Source organism: Botrytis fragariae, assembly GCF_013461495.1.
Source record: "Botrytis fragariae strain BVB16 chromosome Unknown tig00000061, whole genome shotgun sequence".
NCBI lineage: Eukaryota > Fungi > Ascomycota > Leotiomycetes > Helotiales > Sclerotiniaceae > Botrytis > Botrytis fragariae.
This window is the reverse complement of record NW_023500994.1, coordinates 305,374-328,934: the sequence shown is the minus strand read 5'-3', so window position 1 is coordinate 328,934 and position 23,561 is coordinate 305,374. Positions and strand designations below refer to the sequence as shown.

The window sequence follows — 23,561 nt, the reverse complement described above, 5'->3', positions numbered from 1 at the left end:
TCCTTCATCTGCATATACACCTTATACTTTTCTTCGAACTTCGCTTTAATGGCTTCGACCACTTCCATACGTCTTGAAAATTCGGGAACGCCTCTCTCGGGGGAAATAATGATGAAATACACAATTAGATTTTGGTGGGGCTTGAATGAGGAAGCATTGTCGTTTTTTACGTCTTCCAGTTGAGGAGAGACGGGTACATACACATGTGCATGGCGAGATGCATCGCGCACAAGTTTTGTTTTTCTTTTCTGGTAATATTGCATTTGGGGTGGCGTCTTGATGTCTGCATATAATTTCTATACTCCATTTTTTCCACAGTTGCTCTGGGACAGCTCATGCGAGTGATTGACTGAACAGTATTTTATCTCGTCTATCCTTCTTCATAAGTGGACTTTTTATTGGTGGGAGCAACGGATGGGGATCTTTGGTATATGACAGACAAAGGAATTTCCTTTCTTGTTTCACTACTTCACTTACCGGCTAGCTATGGTGGGAGGAACTCTGCTTGGCGCCATCTGTCAGACAAATTCTAAAATGGTGAAATTGATGAGGAAGTAGGAAAAGTTCTAATCTCATCCACAAGGTTGAGATGGAATTGAGAATGGGAAGCAGAGATGATGGTTATGGGATATCTATTTTGTTGGTTGATTGCTAGACGGATGGGCTGGGATGGAATAGGATGGGTTTGACGGTGTTGTATAGACAAATGGATGAATGGGCGGATAGTTAGGCTTGGGCGGATTTTCATCGTGGTGAATTGATAGCCTGAGAGGGTATAAGTGGCGCGCTATTGGGAAGGAAGTTACAGTCTAGATAAGGAGGGATGGTGGAAGATGAAAGATGGGCGTAAGTGGTCTGGAAGAGCGGAGGCAGTGTGTAGGCAGTCAGTCATTTCTGGGAAGTAGATACGAGAGATAATTTGGAAATTTTGTTAGGTGTTTGTTTGGCTCTGCGTGATGTGTAATGTGTTATATGTGAGATGTATGAAGAGTTGGGGCGATCTATCGCTTTCGCTTTCGCTTTCGCAATTGCTAATACGAATGCAAGGGCAAGGTATATCGTAGGTACCTAGGGAAATAATGTCCAGCATAATAGTCTGTTCTATATTCAGATGAAAGAACGAGTGTGTTTCCTGACCTGTCGACAAGAGTGAATGAGTAAGCTTTATTTTCTGGCTGTTTACACTAGCGATATTCACGATAGAGCATGATTGTCTTTGACTTGATTGGCTATTCGGTGGTGGTAGTGGTTTAGATGTGGGAGGAGATGAGTGGGTATGTGTGTATAAGATTGTGAGGTTGGGAAGTTGAATTTGTTGGATTGGGGGAGTAGAGGGCTGGTGGGGGAGTGAGATTTAGGGACGGGAGAGGGAGAGGGAGAGGGAGAGGACAGGAGGGGGTTTGGGTAAATGATGTATGTGTTGGTGGTGTGAGGAAGAGGGGGATATTCATGTTGAGGTTAATGTTGATATTGAGGTTGAGATTGATACCAATAGCTTGCAGCTGATTCATAGCTGATGACTGGTTTATAGATGATGGATGTAAATGGTTGAAATGGATTTGCTTTTAGAGAGAAAGGGGGGGGGGATTTCCTAAAGCGCTTTCGGTATATCGGTGGGTGGGTAGGTAGGTAGGTAGGTAGGTAGGTATTTATATTAATACACTGGGGTGAATAATTTATTTACAGGAAAGGGATCGGATTTGTGTGGGAAGATGTGATTGTATGGTTTGAAGAAGGGGAGGGCAGGGCAGGGGAGAGGAGGAAGGGGATTAGTTGGAGTAGATATTGGTTGGGGTAGGTATTGGTTGAAAGTGGAGGGGGGTGTGGATGTCGGTTGGGTGTAGATGATAGGAAGAATGATAGGAAAGATGGAAACAGAGATGCAGATGAGAGAGGAGAGTGAGGAGATACTGTAAGTGATTCTGTCGCTTGAGGAGAAAATTTAGTGGGATGATAGATAATGGGTATCGTGGGACTTGAGTCGGGTAGGTGGAGATGTGATTTATGTATCTGTATCTATTTCTGTGGGGGTTTCGCTTGTTGGGTGGAGTGGGTGAGTAAGTGGCTCGGGGTGAGTAGTATCATGAATATGGTACTTGTGAGGAAGGATAGAGAATGAGAATAAGAAGATAGAAGGTGAAAATAGAGAATGATCAGGTTAGTTGCGGAAACAAGACTTCTGTATCATCAAAGAGAGGGATGGATAGTGATATTGTAAGTACTTACTTACTTAGTGAGGGGGATAGAAAGACATGATATATCGGATCGCGTACCGAGTTCCAATTTCCTGGAATTGGAATTTTGAATTTGAAAGGAGATTTAGAAGATCGGTAATGAAGTGGGTAATGGGTGATGAGTAAGGCTTGCTCTCGTATTTAGTTTATGTTTATAGTTCGTAGCAATGTACACACTATTGGTATTTCTATCAGCCTTGATGGTCCATTCAATGGGTGGAGTGTTCCCAATAGGCGAGAAGGTGATGGATTTAGTAGGACATTGGAGGATTGGTGTTGTATGATGATATGACGATACATTGTGAGCTGCGAAGAAGAAAGGAAAGAACTGTATTTGATAGATACGTAAATCTATATAGTGGTTGTGAAATACGAGGATCTTTCTGATCGGGGATTTGCAGTATACACCTTAGGTACCCAGGCAAATTGATTAAGTTCTCTTGAGTAGGATGGAATGGCGGGAATATCCGTGGGAGGAAATGTGATAGTGGTATAATGCGTTCTTGTTAGTATTGCTTGTGACGGATCATCTTGAGTTTAAGGATGGGTACACAACGAAGGGTTGAAGAGAACTCCCTACTCGTAGTTGCTATCCCGGGTAAGCGACGGTGATAATATACTGCTAATATAGAGCGGGTATTGTACCTAGCTATTCAATACCATGACCTTCAGAAAGAAAGTAAATCGTGAGATGAAGCAATGTGAAGGGAACCGGGAACCGGATCAAGCTATTTTGCTATTTGATATTTGCGTCAGGATCATAGAGAATCTTGGGATTTGCAGAGGATCAGACATGAATCTGGAAACTGCATGAGGTCTGCAAGTGTAATTTAGATGTTGGGTTTATTGTAGTTGCGGGAAGTTGTGTGCGGAAGTGAGCTATGAAAGGTGAGTAGACAAAGGAGGCAGGTATGTAAAATAAACATACACACCCGCAAAATTAAGAGTTGAATGACAAACGAAAGCAAACGAATGAAATTGGTGAAGCGAGAAAATTTATCTATCATCTTGAATTTATGAATGAAAGCAAGCTGGACTAAAGAGAGACCTTTTGACAAACGGAAGCGAAGAGAGGAAAGATCAATTGCCTTGTTTCTCACCTTGATCTTCTATAGCATTCACTTTTCTTCCTTCTCATCGAGTAAGTAAAGCAACACACAAGATGTAAAGGGAGTACAGAGGTGGAATGTGTCATTGTATGTTTAAAGTTATCAAAAACTAAACTGCTGCTCACAATCATGCGGGCTACCTAAATCAATCAAGTCCAGCTACTAATGGCAAAAAGCGAAACCTCAAACACTGTTTGCTTAAATTTCCGAGTCCGGTAAATCGAGATCGACTGCATCTCTTGAACGTAATGACCTTCTCGGCGTGTTTCGCTTGTTCCGGTCGGACATGAAACTCGTCCAGACCACTTCCCATAGTTTCTTGAAGTCAATCAGCAATCTCTTCTGATCTTCTTTAGAGAGCTCCATCCTCTGAAACCCATTCACGTGATTGCCCAATCGTTGAACCAAATCCGCTGCCCAATCATTGACAGCTTCGAGACCTTCCATATTCAATTCAAATCCCATTGAAGATACCAAGACTTCTCTTGCTAGGCATTCCACGCGACCCTTCCAGTCCAAAATTTCGTTAGCGATCGCTTCCAAACGACTATTGTCAACTCTCCTTGTGACATAGTTGATCATCAAGCTCTTGAGCCGATTCCTTAGAAGATAAGATTGCTCTATCAACATCAGTAGATCGTGTGGCGGTTCCGGAAAAATTGCGGTGTTGTGAAAGTACGATGTAAAGCCATACTTGTGACCTTTGCACTGAAGACAAAGAGGAGCTATCGTAGATTGAGATGGAGGCAAACCACAGGAAGCTGATGAAGGTTGAAGAGAAGTTGATGAGCCATTGATATGCTGTATTCCGGACATTGGAGGAGTTGAAGCAATTGTTGATGTTCCATCTGGCTCGCATAATGAATTTGCAGGAGAATAGAAAGAAGTAATCTCGACTTGAGAAATTCGTGTTCCTCCAAGTCCTTTAGAACTAAGATGATGATGTTGTTGATGATGACAGGAATCGTAGGGTTTCGTCAAAGAAGAAAGTTCATGTTCATGTCTATTATGAGGAGGTGACGGAGGAAACTTGAGAGATCCGAGACTTGAAGCTGTGACGTGGTCGGACAGTGGAATGCTCATGGTAAGAGCGTATACGTAGCGATATGAATCTAGTACAAGAGAACTTTTTGATCAAGTTACTCGTGCTGGAAAAGCGAAATATCGTAGTAATTTGTGAACAACGACTGTAATTGCAAGTTGTCGGAGAGAAGGAAGGAAGGAAGGAAAGAGATTTTGAAATTTAGAGAAATGATTTCTGTTTAAATGGATTGTAATTTGTGAATTTTAATCGACGTATGAAAAGAAAATAAATAAAGGTAGGTATGGGAAAATGAAGGTGCAAGTCTTGAAAAAATGAGAAGGAGTGAAGTGACATGAAAGCAAAGAAGAAAAAAAACTTGCTACTGATCTTCTTTTGGCGAATTCAGACCTGCTCCAGCTTCATGAATGGTGAAGAAGGTAAAGAAGTTGATGAAGTTGTTCTTTCAGGACAACATTATGATATTTGCTATACTCTTTCAACAGAGTCTGTTATACGTCTTTATAAGAATAGGAATTGAAGTTACAACAAGCTCTTTTACTTTGATCATCTAGTCCATGATATTGGTGTCGCGTGGTGTCGTGTTTCGTGTGAGGAATCTTCGTCATTATACGGATTAGGAAGGCGGTACATCAAAACACATGGCAGAATTAAATTACTTTTTTTGATTTCAAGACCTCGATCAATATATCACTTCGTCGCGTGGAGGAATTGCAGTCGGAATGGCGCCCAAAATGCCTTTGAGGCCTGCTGCTACGAATAAACGCAAGGAACCCCCATATTCATCGTCCAACGGTAGGAATGATGCTGGGAGAGGTCCAGCCATGAAGCGCAATAAGATCATGGATGCGCGATCGATAATGACCCAGACAGCCGACGCTGCTCTCAAGAATGGTGACCTAGATTTGCAATCATTCCTGAATGCGCGAGAATATGAAATAAAGGCATTGGAAGATGGCATGAAAAGGTCAAAGGGTGCCTTGTCTACCAGAGCATTCCAACAAGTGCCCCGGGATATGAGAAGGAGAACAGCAAGTCATAATGTGAAGAGAGTACCAAAACGTTTACAAAAGAGAGGGGCAAGAGAAATGAAAGAGGACAATACACCGACTGTCAACGCAAACAAGAGAAAACCGGGAAGTTCCAGGGGTCGCATTCGTGCAGAAACGGCCAAGAAGTTAGGAATTTTGGCAGACAAGAAAAGGGCCTCAAAGGGTGCAACTAATGTGGCAGGAATTATAACTAGAGCTGCAAGACCGAAGATACGGCAGAATGCTTTGAACGAGCCTCAGAAACCGCCGTCGAAGTTTCGAAAGCGACAAATTCATAAAACTTGGTTACCTACCCATTTATGGCATGCGAAGAGGGCGAAAATGACAGAACCCAAAGAGCCACTTTGGAGGATGGCCATACCACTCAATTCAACAGAAAAATCATACAGACCGACACATAGAGCAGGAGGAAGTAGAGGGGCTGTAGCTTGGGATATGAGTTACATGGCTACTATTGGTCTCAAGGGTTCAGTTGAGTCTATCGGAAAGGTTCTTTTGGCCATAGGCATACCAGAGATGGATGTAAATTCAGCAAGGGGCGCAAAATGGAGAGCGGGGAAAAGGAGCTGGAATGGGTGGCTTAGCAGAGAAGTGAAAGAACAAAAACTACAGATTGGCCCTGCCGTCGCGTTTTGGGATATTCATGAAGACTCAGATAGCAATGCTACCAATGTATCGAAAAAGTCAATGAGACAAGTCTTGATCAGAATTCATCCTTCTGCATTCCTTGAAGCATGGACTGAGCTCCTACGCCTGTCGAAATTGCAACACCCAACCGTCCAGCTTGAAGACCTTCGTTTTGAGATAGGAAGTATCGAAATAACAGGTCCTGGTTCAACAGAAGCTTTAATTGGTACACTTCATCCGTACTTCCAGTCCGAAGATGATCAAGAGCCACATGCACAAACATTTACTTCGCTAGCTGGTGTCACCAATCCTGCATCTTTACCTGCAAATTCTACATTGTCGTTCTCAATTATGGACCCTAGACTTCGATATCCACCTCGCAAGGTTGAACTTCCAGATCCCGCTGACGAGGAAGCGACTTTTGAATTGGCCGAATTATTATCTTCTTGGCCGGCAGATCAGTCACCAGCTTCATCACACCTGTTTGATCGAGACACACGATACAAAGCTACCCGTCTTCCTTCACAGAAAGCCATAAATCGTCGCAAAACTTTAGCACCCCCAGGCACTTTTACTTCCATCTCAGAACGTGATCCTCCTATACCAATCATGATTATCGCATCAAGAATGTCAAATTCCTCAGCAGCACAAGGTAGCTGGACTCTTCTTGCTCCCTGGAAGTGTATACTACCAATCTGGTATGGTTTGATGCACTTTCCCTTGTCATCTGGCGCCAATCCTCGTTTTGGAGGTCTACAGGAATTGAGACAATCACACTTCGAGCATGGAGTCCCATGGTTTCCAGCTGATTATTCTGGAACCAATGCTGGGCACGCTTGGGAAGTTGAACAGAGGTTGAAAAGAAAACGAGAATGGGACAAGAGACCCAAAGGCAAGAGAGTCGAGTGGAAATCTCTTGATCTTGGTGGTGGAAGGAAAGGAGAGCTTGGATTAGGCTGGGCATGTGACTTTGAGAAAGTGGCCGGGCTGTCTACATTACCTGATAACGAACAGAGTGATGCGAGTAGTGGTGATGGGCCAGAAACTACTGCTGAGCCTAAAGACAAAACCACCGAGAATCCTTTCAACCAACTCTCTAGTAGGTCATTCTCTTCTCTGCTTTCGTCTCCCACGGCAGGCCTTCCAGCACCAACAGAGCTCACCACTATCCGTCTAACACTCTTAACTCGTGGCGTCGCTACTCCCAGCGCTCGTATATACCGTCTCCCAGCCGAATCAATTCTTAGCGAAGATTCTATAAACTCCACATCTACCACACTCCCTACTCTCCGTCAAGAATGGCTTTCCCTCGTTCCCGCGCCTCTGCATAAGAAACCACCACCAAACCCCAAAGCCAAAGACCTTAAAAACATTGGTAAAATACCATTCAACACACCATTACCCCAACGTGTCCAACTTCTTGCAAAATCTCTGCTACAGAACCCACCATTACAATATCCAAAGGAGAAAAATGATTCGGAGAATCATCCTATGGTTCCTGGCGAGGAAGATCTTGTTGGGTTCGTTACCACTGGGGAATATAATTTGGCGGAGGGGAAAGGTACCGCGTTTGGGACTGTGTTTGCAAGGGAGATGGTGAAGGAGACGAGGAGTAGGGGGTTGAGGGAGGGGTGTTTGTGTGTGGTGAGGAATGCGGGGGAGACGGTGGGGAGATTGGCGAGGTGGGAGAGCGCTTGAAATTTGGGTCTAGGGTAGTAGTATTGTGATGATAAGTGTTTTGTTCTAGATGATGGGAGTATATGATACACCTACTCTTACTCCCTATACGATCGTAAGCAATGTATTTCGAGTTGATCCCGTTGTTATAGCAGGATTTCAATGACAAAACGTATCTATGAGCCATTAACGTTGGTATAACATCCATACACTCAATCGCCTACATATCATCTTCGCATCACTTTCTTCGGTTCGTTATGATTCATAACAGATAGACAGATACAAAGCATAAAATATCCAAAACATCACATCAGCAAGCGAGCAAGTAAAAAAGCCGTAAAAGAATATTCGTGTTATTGCACTGTGCAAAAGGTTATGGAATAGATTTGTATCGTGGTTCTTAACGCTCCTATCCTATCATGTCCATCCCCGCAATAAATGGCACTGTTTCCCAAACTAAAGAGCTCACCAATCTAAAGCGCAATAATATTCTCGGGCTAATTCACCTAAGCCTTGTGAATTCCGCTTAAGCAACAGCCGATGTATCTGGCAAATTTAGATATGCACCGGGACCTGGTTGTCCAAATCATACTTAACATAAATCTCCCAAAATATTTTAAATAATCAGAGCCAAAGGCCGAACATCAGATTTAGAAAATTGAATATTGGTTGCTCAAGAGGGAAGAGCCACTACCACAACTAATATCATGACAGTATTCAAACTTCTATGAAATCCCACGCAGTCCCCTCCCCATCCGTCTCCACCAACTCCGTCTCATCATTCCCAATTTTCATTTGTCGAAACTTATCCCCATGCAACATTAACAAGAGATGTCCACCCAATGGATGAGCTCTCGTACAGAACCATTCATGGTTCCGATGGTGAGCAACCTTGCAATGAAATTTCCCCTTATTATCATGACCAAAGAATTGTCCGGAGACGCAGTTGCGGAAGCCAAACCATCCATCGCGCTCTATGCATGTCCAATGGCACCCTCCGGCTCGAGGGACATTGGGAGATATTTGGAGAGCTCCCTCTTTGAGTGTAATTACTCCACCATGATTGCGATCTCGAATCATGAATGTCTTTCCAGCATGGGGAACTGTGTCGTGGGAGAGAGAGCGAGGACGAGAGAGGAAATCTTCGGTCATAATTGTGTGTGTGGGTGTATTGGAGCCAGCCGTGAAAGACGCTGTTTCGGCAATCGAAGCGGCGTTATCTTCTTCATAGCCGGTTTCTACCTTGGAGATGTTTGCAAGGAGACTGGGGATATCGAGTAAGGTAAGGTTTGGTTGCAATGGACCTTCGATTTCAATCCTTAAAACATCTTTCCATGGTGTTTTGTCTGGTAGATTTTTGGCATCGAGAAACATGTAAACTTTCGCACTAGCCAACTGCACGGCATTTGGAAGTTCGCCAATATGGGCGAGAGACTTTTGAAAAGACTTGATATCGGATTTTTGTGAAGCGGGCCGCGAAAAGTCAGGGATCAATCTTACTGTGAGAGAGCTGATTTCACTTTGTCGGAGAACTATTTCCGTTGAGAATGGGGTACGAAGCTTCCAATCTTTTGGTCCGGAACCTCCAATATCAGAGAGATCGCCGGATATAATGAGATGTGGAAGTGATTCTTCGCGTTCAAGGCCATACTTTTGGAGTTTGGCGATAAGCTCTTCCACATGCAGGTTCTTGGAGGGGTTCATGTTGATGATAAGAGATGCTGATCGCCTGTGAAAAATTCCCAGCAAATTCAGAAACGTTGGTTTTTGCTAGTCGAAGTGAACGTTGATCTCATAAATCTCAGTTCGTCTACCTAGTATCACTCCTGAGTGTTTGCTTTTCTCCTTGAACGTTATGATAGAAGTTTTATGGGCTCCGTTTGCCTTGCCACGTGTGGCTGTGCCTTACGCACACTTATGAAGATGGCATTGCATATTTATGCACCTTATCACTCCAATAAACAGGCTCATTGTTATTTTATATTCTTATTCTATTGGTGAAGTGATTGATCGGCGGTTATTCGACTTGCTGTGATGCCAGTCTGTACAGCTCGCTTCGTGATTCGATCAGATTCTTGTCATGTCATCGTTCTTAAAGATAGGTGTGGGTCTAGTGACACGATATCGAAATGGCTGTCTAAGTCATGTGATTTAAATCTAGCGGCTGATCAGTGCGCACCTCAATAGTGGCTAAAACAACCTTACATCATTTCGTCCCGTTGCAGTCTTTACCATGTCTAGATCAACGACCCCCAAAATCTGTTTTATTATTATTATGGTAATGATATGAAAGTTTCTGTTCTAAATACCTTCTTCTGCTTTCGAAGCTACTCTGCGGTGTTGGTTCTACAAGTTCAGTGGATCAATCTGCGTCTTGCTTGCCTCTTGTTTGCTTATATCACACTTCATGTTTATTATTCTTGGAGCCTCGTGAATGGTATTGTAGTATTATGTTTGAAGGTTCAGAGAACTCCCTATTCATCACAACATTATTCACTATAAAATTCATAGCTGTGGGTAGATATAAGTATAAATCAATCACAAGCTACAACTACTCGGAATTCTACTTGACATATTCCTTGACGAGATTTTGCTTTTTAAACGAGTAGCCATAAAGCAGAGTAAACTTGTTTCGTTTCTGTGGATTATCATCGGAATGAGTTTTGTCGGCATGAGCGAGAGAGCGGGAGGAACGAGAAGCCTTTCTTTTATCATCAAATGAGGTGCCTATAAACTCGTACGGCTTGCAGATTTAGTTAAATCGTAGCAAGACCTACGGCTGAAATGAGGAGCTTCTTTGTGAGAACAAACATCCCCATGCTCATACCTTGCAGCTATGTGCAGTAGTGAGCTAGCTCAACCGCAGGGTATACGCGTTGCGATTGGCTGAATCCCGGTGCAGCATCAAGCCATATGTCAACGCGCGCCCGATGCTGGCATCCAGCTTCTGATAAATCATTCTATTCGTGTTGATATTCTCTCTAGAACTTATCTAGCTTGAGAAGATGATTTAGTTCGAGGCTGATTAAGTTGCGGGCGAGAGACCTTACAATGCAGTTTCATTCAATTCGTATTTTAGGCTGCCGTTTTCACAAAGTATCGCCAGATATCTACAATAAACATATCTGTTTCCCCAAATATGCATTGAAAAAGCAAACTTCCAGAACACTCAAAATTTACCGTTTCTATGTCGGAACCTTCCGAATCGCGTACTTCCTTCTCGGATCTTCCTATCGAGCTTCGCTTAGTTATTTGGAATCTTGCAATATCTCCCCGAGCTGTAGTAGTCCAATTCAACTACACAAAGAAATCCTGCATCTCGAAGGACATCCCCTCTTTACTCCTCGTTTCGCGCGAAGCTCGAGCCGAAGCTCTTCAAAAATATGAAATAAGTTTTGGAACTCGTACTAAAGTCAATTCGACCATTTACTTCAACTACGAACTTGACACTGTTATCTTTGATTGGGAATCCTTCCGAAACTCCTATCCGAGCCTTCATATGCTTTACCACGCAGAATGTTGTCGAATAAAACGAATCCGTATGTCGGACAAGACTCTTGATTATCTAGTCAAAAACGGAATGCGAGATTTAACTGCATTCAAAGAAGTCGAAGAAGTCTCTATCTCAGGATGCTGTGGAGGTGTGGTAAAATCTAGAGAAGAAAATTTCTTGTCTAGATTAAGCGACTGGTTCATGGATGACATGAATTACTACAGTGCCGAAAACAGTCGATTGCTACCAAGGTTTAGTTGTCTGGATGGCGGTCGTGATTGCCCAAGACATTTTTGGTTCCGACAGTGGAATAATTGGGCCGGACCAAGAGGAATACGGAAGATGGCCTGGACTGGCATGTTCATGGAAGCTTACATAAATCTAGGTCTCTCAGATTGAAAGAGGTAAAGGATGCTGTTCAGATATCAGTCGGGGTTGCATCATGCTTGCTCATGATCGATTTTGACCTCGAGTCTCAAATGTTATATTTTGCCAACTTGTTTCATCAGCCTGGGTCTTAGATAGCTAGTCAGTCAGATACGGATAGCAAGGACCCGGCGAAGGTGATATCCGACTCGCGGGACTTCATGAATCTAAGTACAAACGATGACTTATAAATACTTTGCGGCCAAGATATATATCTACGTGAGAAGGTCTCGATCACAAAAATAATATAAACGGCTAAATGAAATGCAATTATTGACTAATGTCATCTTATTTTCAACTTCTGTAACTACCTAATTATACTAATCATTTTTAAGACGATTATCCATTTGAACCAATGGTATTTCAGCATGCTAGCCACTCCAATAAATTACATGAAACCGGTGAACTTAACAACACGCTTGAAATACACTCAAGTAATAAGAACAAGCCTGCTTATCGATTCAGTTCTAAAAGCTTTGCTCCGTTTTGCGCTATGAGATGTGGTTGTTTCTGACGTCTAACTGGAAGTTGAAATTATGCGAGTTCACCGCCTTTTGGCAGAATGATGGTTCACGATATCAACGACTCCCCAGATCTTCAAGACCACAAATTCTCCGTGCAATTCTCAAACCCATTTCAACCATTTCTTATAGTTTATTTCGGGGTTTTCAGTTGGCACTATTTAACTATAACCACAATGCCCAAAGAAAAGTCTGTCAATCCCGCACAAGCTCAGCGCAAAGCTGAAAAGGCAAAAGCCATCAAAAAAAGTACGCAATCAACCATCCAATTCTCCAATATTGTTATTTAGCTCGAGCATAATACTAACTTATTGTCAGGCAAGGCATCTTTACAAGCTCAGAAGAATGAACGACTCGCCAAGAAAAATCCACAACGTCTACAATCCCAACTCGACGACCTCAAGAAGATAGAAAGTTCTGGCGGGAAACTCACAAGTCATGAACGATCACTGGTAGAAGGATTAGAAAAGGAAATTAAAGCTGTAAATAAAGCGCGCGAATCTTTAGGCGATGCAGCACCTCAGTTTTCGCAGTCGAGGGGTGGGTTTGGTGGAGACAGGGGAGGAAGAGGAGGGTTTGGGGGACGAGGCGGGAGCGGTGTCTTGGGCAAACGAAGAAGAGATGGGGACATGGATGAAGAGAGTAGTGGGTCGGATGTTGATGAAGAAGTTAAGAGAATACCCATGCCGAGGGATACGCCACCTCCATTTCCAAAAGAAGTACTGGATAAATGGTACGCGGCGCGACGGGCGCGATATCAGGCACAGAATCAAAATCAAAACGGCGAGAAGAGTGGAGGCACAAGCGCGAATTCTATGCCATTGGGAGGAAAAGATCGCGGGGAATTTGGTAATCGGGATACTGGAAGTAGTGTCAAGGTACAACAGGAAGTCAAGACAGTATATGAAGCAAAGCCGCAAATACGAGATCTTCGGAAGGAAGCTGTGGCTTTTGTTCCTGCGGCTGTGAGGATGAAAATGCAGAAAGGAAAGGGAGAAGGTGGCTTGATGGAACCGGAAGAGATGGAAAAATTAGAAAAAGAAGGTTATATTGCTGGCAGTGGTGGACAAAAGAAAGAAACTGAGGAAGGTGGTCAAATGACTGTAGAGATGGAGGAAGTGGAGGACGAAGAATATGCTTGAGTTGCATTATCAAGCGCGGAGAGAATATATGTACGATATACGAGTTGAATGATACCCCCGAAATTAAATGCAATTTGACATCTTCAAAAGACTCTCCAGATGATCACTCAAGGCAACCATCAGACCCGAGAGAGGAAAACTCCCTAAGATTGTGAATAGATTAGGAACAGTTTCCTACCGGATGCCTTTCTCTATTGACGTGTCGGAATACATATGAGAAAATTCATGTCCAATATACAGTCACACATCTGCATTCAAGAAAATGCATATGGCAAGAAGGCTCGTTCGCAACAAAAAGGTGGACACTACGAGACACGGGGGTCTGAATGACATGTAACGAAGAGAAAGGGGCAAAAAAAGAGGATAATCAGTGTCTGGGTGAAATTTTGCAAATCAGGTGGAATAACGTCCACACAAAACGGGGAAATTGAGCGAAAGAAACCGAGAAAATCAACAAAATTTACCCACCTATCAATCGTAGCTTCTCAGCATTTCTCTGCTGACTCGTTTGTGTCTCCTGAGTCTTTTCTCATGAAAGGGTCCAGAATCTTATGATATAGCTTCACATCCTCAATCGCTTACTCAAGCACCGGAACGTTTAATTTTTGTCGGTAATGAAGGTTCCTACGCAATTAGTGGATGTTTTTATGGCGCACCATCCCAAGTTGGAGTTGCATATACAATAACTTGACTAAGAGACATGGGCAGTCATCGTTGTTTGTCGACTCAAGGGTGCTTGGGATAGGTCGTGCTGGCGTTATTGCTTGAGACAACATTGTAATCCATGGAAATATATTGTATACAGTACCTGTATTTGTACTGAAGGTCCTTGCCCCTGATTATGTAGCCTCGTCGTTACACCCACAACGTACAACGTACAACGACCACTCCGTCATCTGTGTACTTGGGGACTCACAGACTCGGAGTGGAGACACCGTGGGAAACTGGATGGTTAGGCTAGTTGTGTTTTGGTTCAAACGATGAAAAGCATTGAGTCTTCTCGATTCAAGCTTGGGCCGGATATGCAATTCAGTTGCAATTGATTGTAGGTTTGGGTTGGCTCTCTGCTAATAGCCTTGCTGCTTCTCTCTGGGCACGATTTTCTTCTTATTCCTCTATTGCTCCTTTTAGATTATACTGAATTGATGGGGCCACGAACAAATTGTTCCACATCTTTGTCATCAGTATACACTTCTCCATGGTACGGGTAGCGTGTATATATATCGTACGTTTCAGGGCTGGGTGTCTGCTTCATACCATTGTTTACGATTCTGGCCTTGTTTTTTCTACAACGGACAACTCATGTTTGGATAGTTTGCTGGAGCAAGAACTAGTATATCAATACTATCTATTAGCCAGAATGGACCCTTCGGTGATCTATCTAACCTTTGAAATTCGATTCGTACCGTACCTGGGTGAGGCTTGAGCATGTCAACTGCATTCTACATGGGAGTCTCATCAATCTACCACTTGGAAGATTCTGCTACCGTCTTCACACACGACAGCTTTTTTTGCCAAAACTTAACCTGCTAGAAGTGAACAGCCCAAAAGCCATTATTGGCGTGTGAAGAAGACTATTCATTCATATGAACCAGATATAGACTATTTGATATGAGTTTCGTCGTATCACTACCGTATCGCTTGGGGCTTTTCAAATACAAAAGATAAAGAATTAAAACTGAAGGCTATGATGGCTTAATGGTAGCCAAGAGCTGATTATAAAGCTTGGTGTAATTTCGTTAGTTGAATTTTCTGCTGTATGAGGAGTCGTAAAAAGCCTTTAACATACATCAGAGGAGCTTTTGGATTGTTAGGTCATAATGTCTCGATTAGTAGAGGTGCAACAGACGAAGGTAGTCGTGCACATTCAGGTGCATCATGATTAGATCTACATAGACCCTAGCATCTCAATACTTCCCACTATGAGTATCCTCAGCTCCTAACATAACTTCTATTATTGACGAGATTCCTCCATTTGATCTAGATGAGGGAGGATCCGGATGGAAGAATCCCACGTAGCAAGTTCCCGATATCTTAGAGGGCGTGCAGAACTAGCAATACCAGCCAATTTAGAGCTTTTGATGAACTCCAATAGTTGAGCGAGTCGATATGGAAAGAAGCTTCATGCCGACTTAAAAGCTAGTGTATGCCACTACGAGTTTGTTCTCCTCGAGCCGTGTGCTGAGCACACATGTGCTCCCCTATCAAATTCCCTTTCATCTTTCTCGCTACGATCCCAAACCCTGGTTTTAGTTCAAACTTCAAGAAACCTACACTTTTTGATAGAAATTGATTAACCTAATGGTCTGGAATGGTCAAGTATTGTCAGATAGAGTGCTAAATGTTGGACAAGCAAGTGAGAGGCAATTCGATGCTGAAGCAAAGGGTTTCGCTTTGAGGCAGTACATTATGGAACTGGTGTTCGCTATCACTTGACACCTTTTCATATATCCACATATCTATTGGTACTTGCGCAGAATATAAAATTATCAAGTTCTCTTTTCATTGCCATCTCATTCTCATAGGAATAATCATATGCTCACCTCATCTGTATATGCATATTCATAGCCCAATCTCAATCCTCTTTCCCCAGACCCTCCCTCCTACCACCTCTCTATCACCCTACTATTCCCTTCTCCATCCAAGCCACTCTTTCCTATCACTATCCCCCAACAAATCTCCAATCTATACAAGAATACTCGGCACACATATCAACCATGATCAACCTACAGACCCATTTCAAATCCCATACCTCATATCTCACCACTCTCCAACTTCTCACTAGGCCCCCTCACTCACTCCCTCATGTATCCCAACCATAAACGACACAAACTATATCTAAATAGCCATCTAAATATCAACAATACCATTCATACTGTTACTCCCTAAAATATAGAATCCAAAAGATGCTCTGATGGCGAAATAATATCATAAATAAATGGATAGGTATATCATCCCATCTACAACATCCCTATATCTTCACACTTATTTATTTTCTTTACACTTTGTACTTCTCGTGTATTTCTGCGTATATATTACAGTATACACCTAGATCGCTAAATTTCCCGTTTCGCTCAGCTTTCCTTGCTTAGGTATATATACTTAGGGTTATACATATCATATCACATCATATCATATCATCTCTCTCTCTCTCTCTCTATCCTCTCGTAAGGATCAAGTCTCCTTTGATTCGAATATCGATCATTGACTCTTAACTTTCAATCATTCCATCCACCCAAAAGATTCCAACGACAACAACCCCTTCACGAAACCCAGACTCACAATCCAGCGTACCCAGCATACTCAACAACTCCAATTGTACATCCATCTCCCATCTCAAACCACCAAACTGTTCACCTCTCAATATACCATTCAGCAAGTTTCATATCGCATAGCCTTGATATTCCAAGAGCTCTTGATATCTAGGTGTTTGAAGTTGAATCCACCATAGGATGCAATCCTGACCATGAGACATACACATTACATCAACCCAAATTTTTAAAGGACTTCTACGAAAGAGGGTCACGAAATCTTTTGGATATGTTTCATTCATTATAATTCTCGTCGATGTATGTAGTATATAATTGCGATTCTAGAATATCTTATACTTTTCTCCGGGGCGGCGATTTGTGTACACCGAAAGATATCAAGGACTTTAGAACCTATCCATTTCACCTCATCTCACAAGTCCAGAACTCAAAGCGTGTTGATTTAATAGATATTGGATTCTCTATCCCTAACACTCTTTTCAAAAGTCCAATTCATCACCGACTCAAGACTCATCGTCAAAATCAAAATCAAAATCAAAATCAAAATCAAAATCAAAATCAAAATCAAAATCAAAATCAAAATCAAAATCAAAATCAAAATCAAACCCCAAAGTCAGAACAGCCCATCGACCTCCCACAACCCCAACATCTCCTCGCCTAAGAAATTACTCCAAGCATCTCAGACGAACAAGTATCTTGACCGCTCATCAAAGCCAAACGAGTACACACGCACTACCCACAGACTCCAGAGAGCTAGGTAATTCCGCTCCATCACCACACCACATGCTTCAAATCTCAAACCCCAACGCCACATTCCCTCCTCCCCTCCCCTCCCAAAAGGAGTCCGGAGTATATCATCACGAAAGTCAAATTCTCCGCGTGAAGTTGCCCCTATTGTTACAAATCTCTCAATGGCAAAAGCAAGGGTACAAAGAATAGAGAATCACTAGACACACAGAGAAGTGGTGAAAAATTCTCATCACTTGATCCCATCATGCATCTCACACAGCGCGAGATGGGCGAGAAAGATCGATGAATGTTTCCCTACCAATCGGTCTTAATTCTCATTATCCAAGCGGAGTGTCATCAACTCCTTCCCCTCCCGCCACCTCGGGTTGTGATTGCCAATACCTACCCACCTACCTAATCATAATATACTTAGTGTTAACCCCACCAAGACGAGTCCTAAAGCCGATTCCATGCTTCCACACTCCCCGTCGCATCCTCGCACAAACCTCCTTCTCTCATCCCAGCCTATGAAATGTGAATTCCCCAACTCCCATATAATATTCTAGACACGAAAGCGGCGTAATGTCATCACAGATCTTATGTTATAACAGCCCAACCACTCAAAATCAAGATCCGCCACACGTCATCCAACTCTCACTCAGCGAAGCTAGGTGCGGCTCGCCACCTATGACTCAACCACACGAGAGGATACGAGACGAAATGAAACGAAGCGGAATGACACGATATCACCTGTTTGACGATCCTCCGGCGCGAAAACATGTGATGTGATTTCCAAGTGTTGTGAGTGTTGCATGATTAATGCAGCATGAGACATTTAGAAATGAAATGAGATGATGAGATTAGCGGGTGGGGGGGCCAATAAGAAGGAAATAGGCAGACAGATAGATAAGCAGCGTTTGATTGGATGTGAACTGAGCTTGGGATATGGCATGGTAATGTGTATGTGTGTATCTAGAAGCTTTTCCGAATCACAGGTAGGTAGGTACCTAGTAGCTAGCTAGCAAAAAGGCGGTGGAGAGAAGGAATGGATAGGAGAAGGATGGAGGTGAATATGATATGCTTGCATTGTGTGAAATGGATGTGGGCAGATCGTAGCCTTGCTTTGCCTTGTCGTGTCATGGCTTGCCTTGCCTTACCTACCTCACCGACGAAATCTAAGGCTTCCTTCTTGCTTCAAGGCTGTACCTCCCTAATTACTACCCCAAGGAAAGTAAATAAATAACTTCACCCATTCATTTCATCTTCAGCCTGAAACAAATCAAGCCCATCGATTTCATCCCTTCATCCCTTCGTCCATCCATCCACACAAACCTTCCACTTTCCACGTGCTCCAAGCAAGAAGCATGCTCCGCACATGTTTCTCCTGCTTGCTTGCTTGCCTACCTCCTTTCTCCCTACCCAATACAATATAGTACCATACCATAACATACCATACCATACCATACCATACAATACCCATCTCGCATCTACCAATCAACTCCTCATCAGCAAATCCCCAATCCGAATCCCCATTCTCACCCAGCAACCCAGCAGCATGGACACTTGACACTCAACACTCAACACGGCAGGCGCAGAGTAATTTGGATCAAGAGACTGGCTGGCTGATCCAAAGATCAAACAGGGCTGCCGCTTTCGAGCACACCTAGGCAGCAGGCAACCGTCGAGTAACCGAGCGCACCGTACGTAAACGAGGAATCTTGTGTTCCAAGCTTCGAGAAGGATTGGATCCTGGTTTATTACTTACTTGATGAATTTGATGAATTCGATAGATTGAGTGATAGATTGACGATTCTGTAATGTTCACAATGATAGTAATACTAATACCAACTTAAATAAATAAACAAATAAATAAATATACCACGAGTATATCTGAATAATATCTAGATACCTGTCGAGTCGGTAATTACCAACCATATCATGTCGCAAATCAAAAGTATTCCATTTCCATTTCCATTTCCATTTCCCTTTCCATTCCTTTCCCCCAAAACTCCGAGGTCCCGAGAACAAAAACCCTGCATTTCCAATCTCAAAAGGCCACCCTACAATTCTCTCCATCTACATCGACCCTCCTAACCCACTTTGGTAAAATCAACTCTAAACCACACTCTCACACACACACACTCACTCACCAAGTGGCTGAATCCGCACCCTTTCTGCTCTCCCATTTTCACGCCATCACTTAATCCATGCATGCATCCATGTATCCATGCACCCATGGCTTCCTCACCCAATAACCATCTCCCTGATGCACATTCTCAAACCTTGGCATCCGCACTATCTTCTTTCTAGAAGATTTCCCTTTCCATCTATCTCTAGTCGAGTTGGTTGTTCACATCCATCGCATCCATGCGTTTCACGAAATGATTTCGTGCTTGTGGACATTGTGTAGTAGATTTTGGATCTGTGTGTTGTGCTGGTCAACTACTGTACTTTGTATTTTTTGCAGAGATCATCTGTTCTGTACTGTACTTTTTTTGGATTAGATTACAAACCGAGATGTCGAATGAAGAACGAGTTTAAGAGATAAAATTCTAGGTGAAATTACTTCTTTTCTAGTACATAGATAGTTAAGAAGATAGTCAAAATATCTCCAGTCTCAACATCGAGTCAATCTCCCAAGCGAAAAAATCTCGGAATGTCTGCTGATGAAAGATGAGTCAATCGAAACTGACGGAGTTTCTCGGTGTCATCACGAATTATGTATGATATCTAGGTACTGCGTACTTTATGGTCTCGGACACGAGGAAACTAGGACTCGAGGGGGTACGTCTTTATTATTAGTGCTGTGATGCTGGGCAAAGTATACTCGTAGCGTTTCTGAATTCTCACAAACTCTTGTATCAATCCAGCTCCTCCACCTCGACTTGATGATTGAACAAGGAAAGCCCAGTCAGTTCATTCAAGCTGGATATCGGATTCGAGACTCGGATTGGTTTTTATTTATCGTGAGATAAGATGTCCTTGACCGTCTGTCTGTCTGGAAGGCGTGGTCTCTGGTCGTGTCGCTCAGCTACCACCGACCAGGGCATTGAAAGCGTGACCGGTGACTGACCTACATTTCCGAGAGGAATTTCGCACCCCTCCAATAAATGGACCCCGTTCCTATGGTAATGCCAACAACGAACGCGGGGATGCCACTGAAGTGGAAATATCCTTCATCATTACCACCCATGTCCTTGGAAAATCCATCCACCACTCAATCTCAATCTGCATCTGCCACCCTTCACGTCCATGTTTTACATTTGATGATGTGTTTACTTGGGTTGTGGTCACCTGATGACATCGACTGATGTTCGTTGTTACCCTCGTTGTTACCCTCGTTGTTACGGTCAAGCCCAAGGGACTCCCGAATATTATTCTCGCGCTTCGTTGTCTCATCCCAACTGGTTTGGAAATGAAGCTCTCGTGATGTATACTCCGTCCTAGCTAGTGTAGAGCACCCTCGTATGGTATTACCATGACGAGAACAAGCGCATGGCGAACGAGACCAAAGGAGAAAGATTTACTTAGCACATAATTGAGAAGCTCGGACATTTCTGTCTGACGCCTTTGTTTTGCAGCCTGGAGTGGATGGATTGACTCATCGCTGGATTTCCGGATACCGATACCCAAAATCGATACAGGAATCTCTTTTTGGGCCGTCGGTGTTAACGAGGGGAGGGTGAGAAGTGGGATGTTCTGATCCAGATTCCAGATTGGATGCAATTGGTGAGATGGAAATTTCTCGAAAGTCTCTTGGGTACAAACGGTAACCGTAACATGCTACACATTGGAGCGGAATGAAAATCAAACAAAACGAAATATCTCGAATTTTCCACTTTTCTCGATTCCATGAGGGGAAAGCGGATGCCCACTTTTCTTCACTGAGATCCTGTGAAGGAATACTGCAGCCCGTAATCACAACGCCGGAAACGAGCATGAAAAAAAAAAAGCCATCCAAGCAAGCTGCTGCTGCATGCTTATACTTGTCGTCGCCAAACCAATCAAGATGTGAGCTACGGATAAGGTGGGGATATATGTGACACGGTCATTGGTCGTGTGCTTCATGGGTATTGTTGACAGTTTATATGTGTATGGGAGTATGTATTCTCCTATTTGCTATCAACGCCTCTGTGAAAAAGCCTTTGCTTCTTCTATCACTCGGCTGGTGACATAGCAGATTCGATCTCATCGAGAATTACTGCTTACTTGCGCTTATGAATCTCCAGGATTTTGATGTGAAAGATGCGAATGATTTTTGAAAGGCTGAATAAACGTTTCCTGTAGCTGTAGTTACTCTTTTCTGTCTCTCCTTTCCTCCGTATTTAGAGGGGGCTGATGAAAGTCGCTGAGTGATATCCGGGTGTGTTACAATAAGGTCATGAAACTGGTGATGATACCGGAAGCGACACGGCTAGGGAAGAGTTCCAGTCGTATCTAATTACTTTTCTCTCGCTTCTGAATTTACTTTGCCTTGTCTTTGTGTTGCATGTCCTTTGCTTTCCTGCATGATGTGAATCCCAAGCCGGGTGAGACTATGAATGAGGGGTGGGTGATGGTAAGAAGGCCAAAAGTTGGTGTGAGTAATAATTCTTTGTTTTCCGTATGATATCTGGATTTCGCCATTACCGCCATTTTCCCGACTACCTTAGGTAATAATTGATACGAATGATGATCGTAGGGAATAATCATCATGCCGGTGGCAATTAGCTGAATCTAAATTTGAAATTCATCATTTCGCATTTCATCGGCGATAATGACCATCTTGAGAATTGATTCGAACCTCTAGACTCTGGGTCAGCATGGGCAAACGGAAGTACCGAGTGGAATGCGCAATCGCGAAGAGGCTGAGGAAATCACTCGTGCCTAGGTGTGTCGATTCTCAGTATCAAAGCCATGCCGCACAGCACCATAGATGGTCTATGCATGGGATAGTCCTACTGTAATTTGAAATTCCATTTTGTTGTGAGGAGGGGGGAAATTCGAAAATAGAACAGGAAGATGGCGGATTCGTATGCCCATGCGTTTCATGAGATATTCACCCCACACCCAGATCGCAATTGCCGACACTCCGTGAAGGATAGTCCCTAGGTAGGTTGCGGATGCCCTTTCTCCTGCGCTGGCTCGGCTGGGTTGTCCTGCGTTGCGAATCTCTTGGAAGACGCTTGATTGATGGATTGAGTGATAGACATTGAGACTTTCAGCATTGATGGCAAGGCTGTGTACGATATTCATCATCGGTTCATGGCGACGGTCGAGACGGGCTGAGCGATGAATACTCTCTCCTGTCCTGTGCAAGGCTCAATATAGCCAGCATCCAGCCGGATGAATGGGAGGGGGGGATGTTTGACGGGCGTGCTCCGGAATCGATCAATCATCAAGAAGAAGGGGAAATTGGAAAGGGCAGATGCTTAACAAGCAGAGACACGACTACTATTATTTGTCTCTCGACGAGTATTTTGAGGGATGAAATTCTGAATTACACTTCTTGATCATTATACCATACCATATCATATCATATCATATCATATCCTACAAAGTAGCGGAACACTGCATATTCTGCACGACATCCCTAGTTATTAAGAAGTACTGTAGGCGTTTTATTTCATTGCGTTAGTTATTAGTGAGGCGTGAAGTATGAAAGCATAGCATTAGGTGGTTCGCATTGGGTGGTTCGTAATTACTGGTTGTGTTCGTGGAATAAGATATTCTCCTAGCATCATTTTCTGAATGGTAGACGATGGAAGATACAGCTAGACTCTACTCAGTCGTACATTGAAATGAGTACTATCGCCATAAGTGCTATAACACCATCTCAGATCTTCTGTATCAATCGTCAACTGATTGTTTTCCATGGGCTGTCCCGTACACAACAATCACGACCACCATATTTTCTTCTTTCTTTCTTTCGTACTTGCTTGCTTTTCTCGACTCGGATGCTTCTCCTTCCTGTTCTACTGTATGATTCTCGGTTGGCTGATAATTTGGCGGAAATGGCTTTGGTATTGGCGATGAATCAATCAATATGATTTGTAGACAGTGGAAAAATCACAAATGCTAAGACTCACCGATGCACATTGCTTGCAACTTACATCTGCTCTGTATTTCTCTCTACCCAGTGCCCACACACATCTCGATTTTTTTTTTTCGTCGAGGGGGTTAAATGATCCTTGTCTCTCCATCACATCCCTTCATCAGTCATATCTTTCTTTTCTCTTCGTATCGCTGGTTGGATGATGC

The 23,561-nt window shown here is 43.2% G+C and overlaps 5 protein-coding genes across 5 annotated transcripts; 3 read left to right on the top strand and 2 right to left on the bottom strand.

The window, feature by feature from the left end:
* Positions 1-3,541: 3,541 nt before the first annotated feature.
* On the bottom strand, positions 3,542-4,426 carry Bfra_008217 (uncharacterized protein; the record flags this gene model as incomplete). Its single annotated transcript, XM_037338580.1, has 1 exon — positions 3,542-4,426. One exon carries the CDS (start codon positions 4,424-4,426, stop codon positions 3,542-3,544), a length of 885 nt encoding a protein of 294 aa, XP_037191886.1.
* A 693-nt stretch (positions 4,427-5,119) lies between these two features.
* On the top strand, positions 5,120-7,762 carry Bfra_008216 (putative popld domain-containing protein; the record flags this gene model as incomplete). The annotated part of the gene is made up of 1 exon (XM_037338579.1): positions 5,120-7,762. The coding sequence occupies one exon, from the start codon at positions 5,120-5,122 to the stop codon at positions 7,760-7,762; it is 2,643 nt and encodes an 880-aa protein (XP_037191885.1).
* A 696-nt stretch (positions 7,763-8,458) lies between these two features.
* Positions 8,459-9,445, bottom strand: Bfra_008215 (putative dynamin family protein; the record flags this gene model as incomplete). Its single annotated transcript, XM_037338578.1, has 1 exon — positions 8,459-9,445. One exon carries the CDS (start codon positions 9,443-9,445, stop codon positions 8,459-8,461), a length of 987 nt encoding a protein of 328 aa, XP_037191884.1.
* Positions 9,446-10,928: 1,483 nt separating this feature from the next.
* On the top strand, positions 10,929-11,633 carry Bfra_008214 (uncharacterized protein; the record flags this gene model as incomplete). The annotated part of the gene is made up of 1 exon (XM_037338577.1): positions 10,929-11,633. The coding sequence occupies one exon, from the start codon at positions 10,929-10,931 to the stop codon at positions 11,631-11,633; it is 705 nt and encodes a 234-aa protein (XP_037191883.1).
* A 724-nt stretch (positions 11,634-12,357) lies between these two features.
* Bfra_008213 (putative ww domain binding protein 11 protein) lies at positions 12,358-13,323 on the top strand (the record flags this gene model as incomplete). Its single annotated transcript, XM_037338576.1, has 2 exons — positions 12,358-12,430; positions 12,500-13,323. The coding sequence occupies 2 exons, from the start codon at positions 12,358-12,360 to the stop codon at positions 13,321-13,323; spliced, it is 897 nt and encodes a 298-aa protein (XP_037191882.1).
* Positions 13,324-23,561: the final 10,238 nt, after the last annotated feature.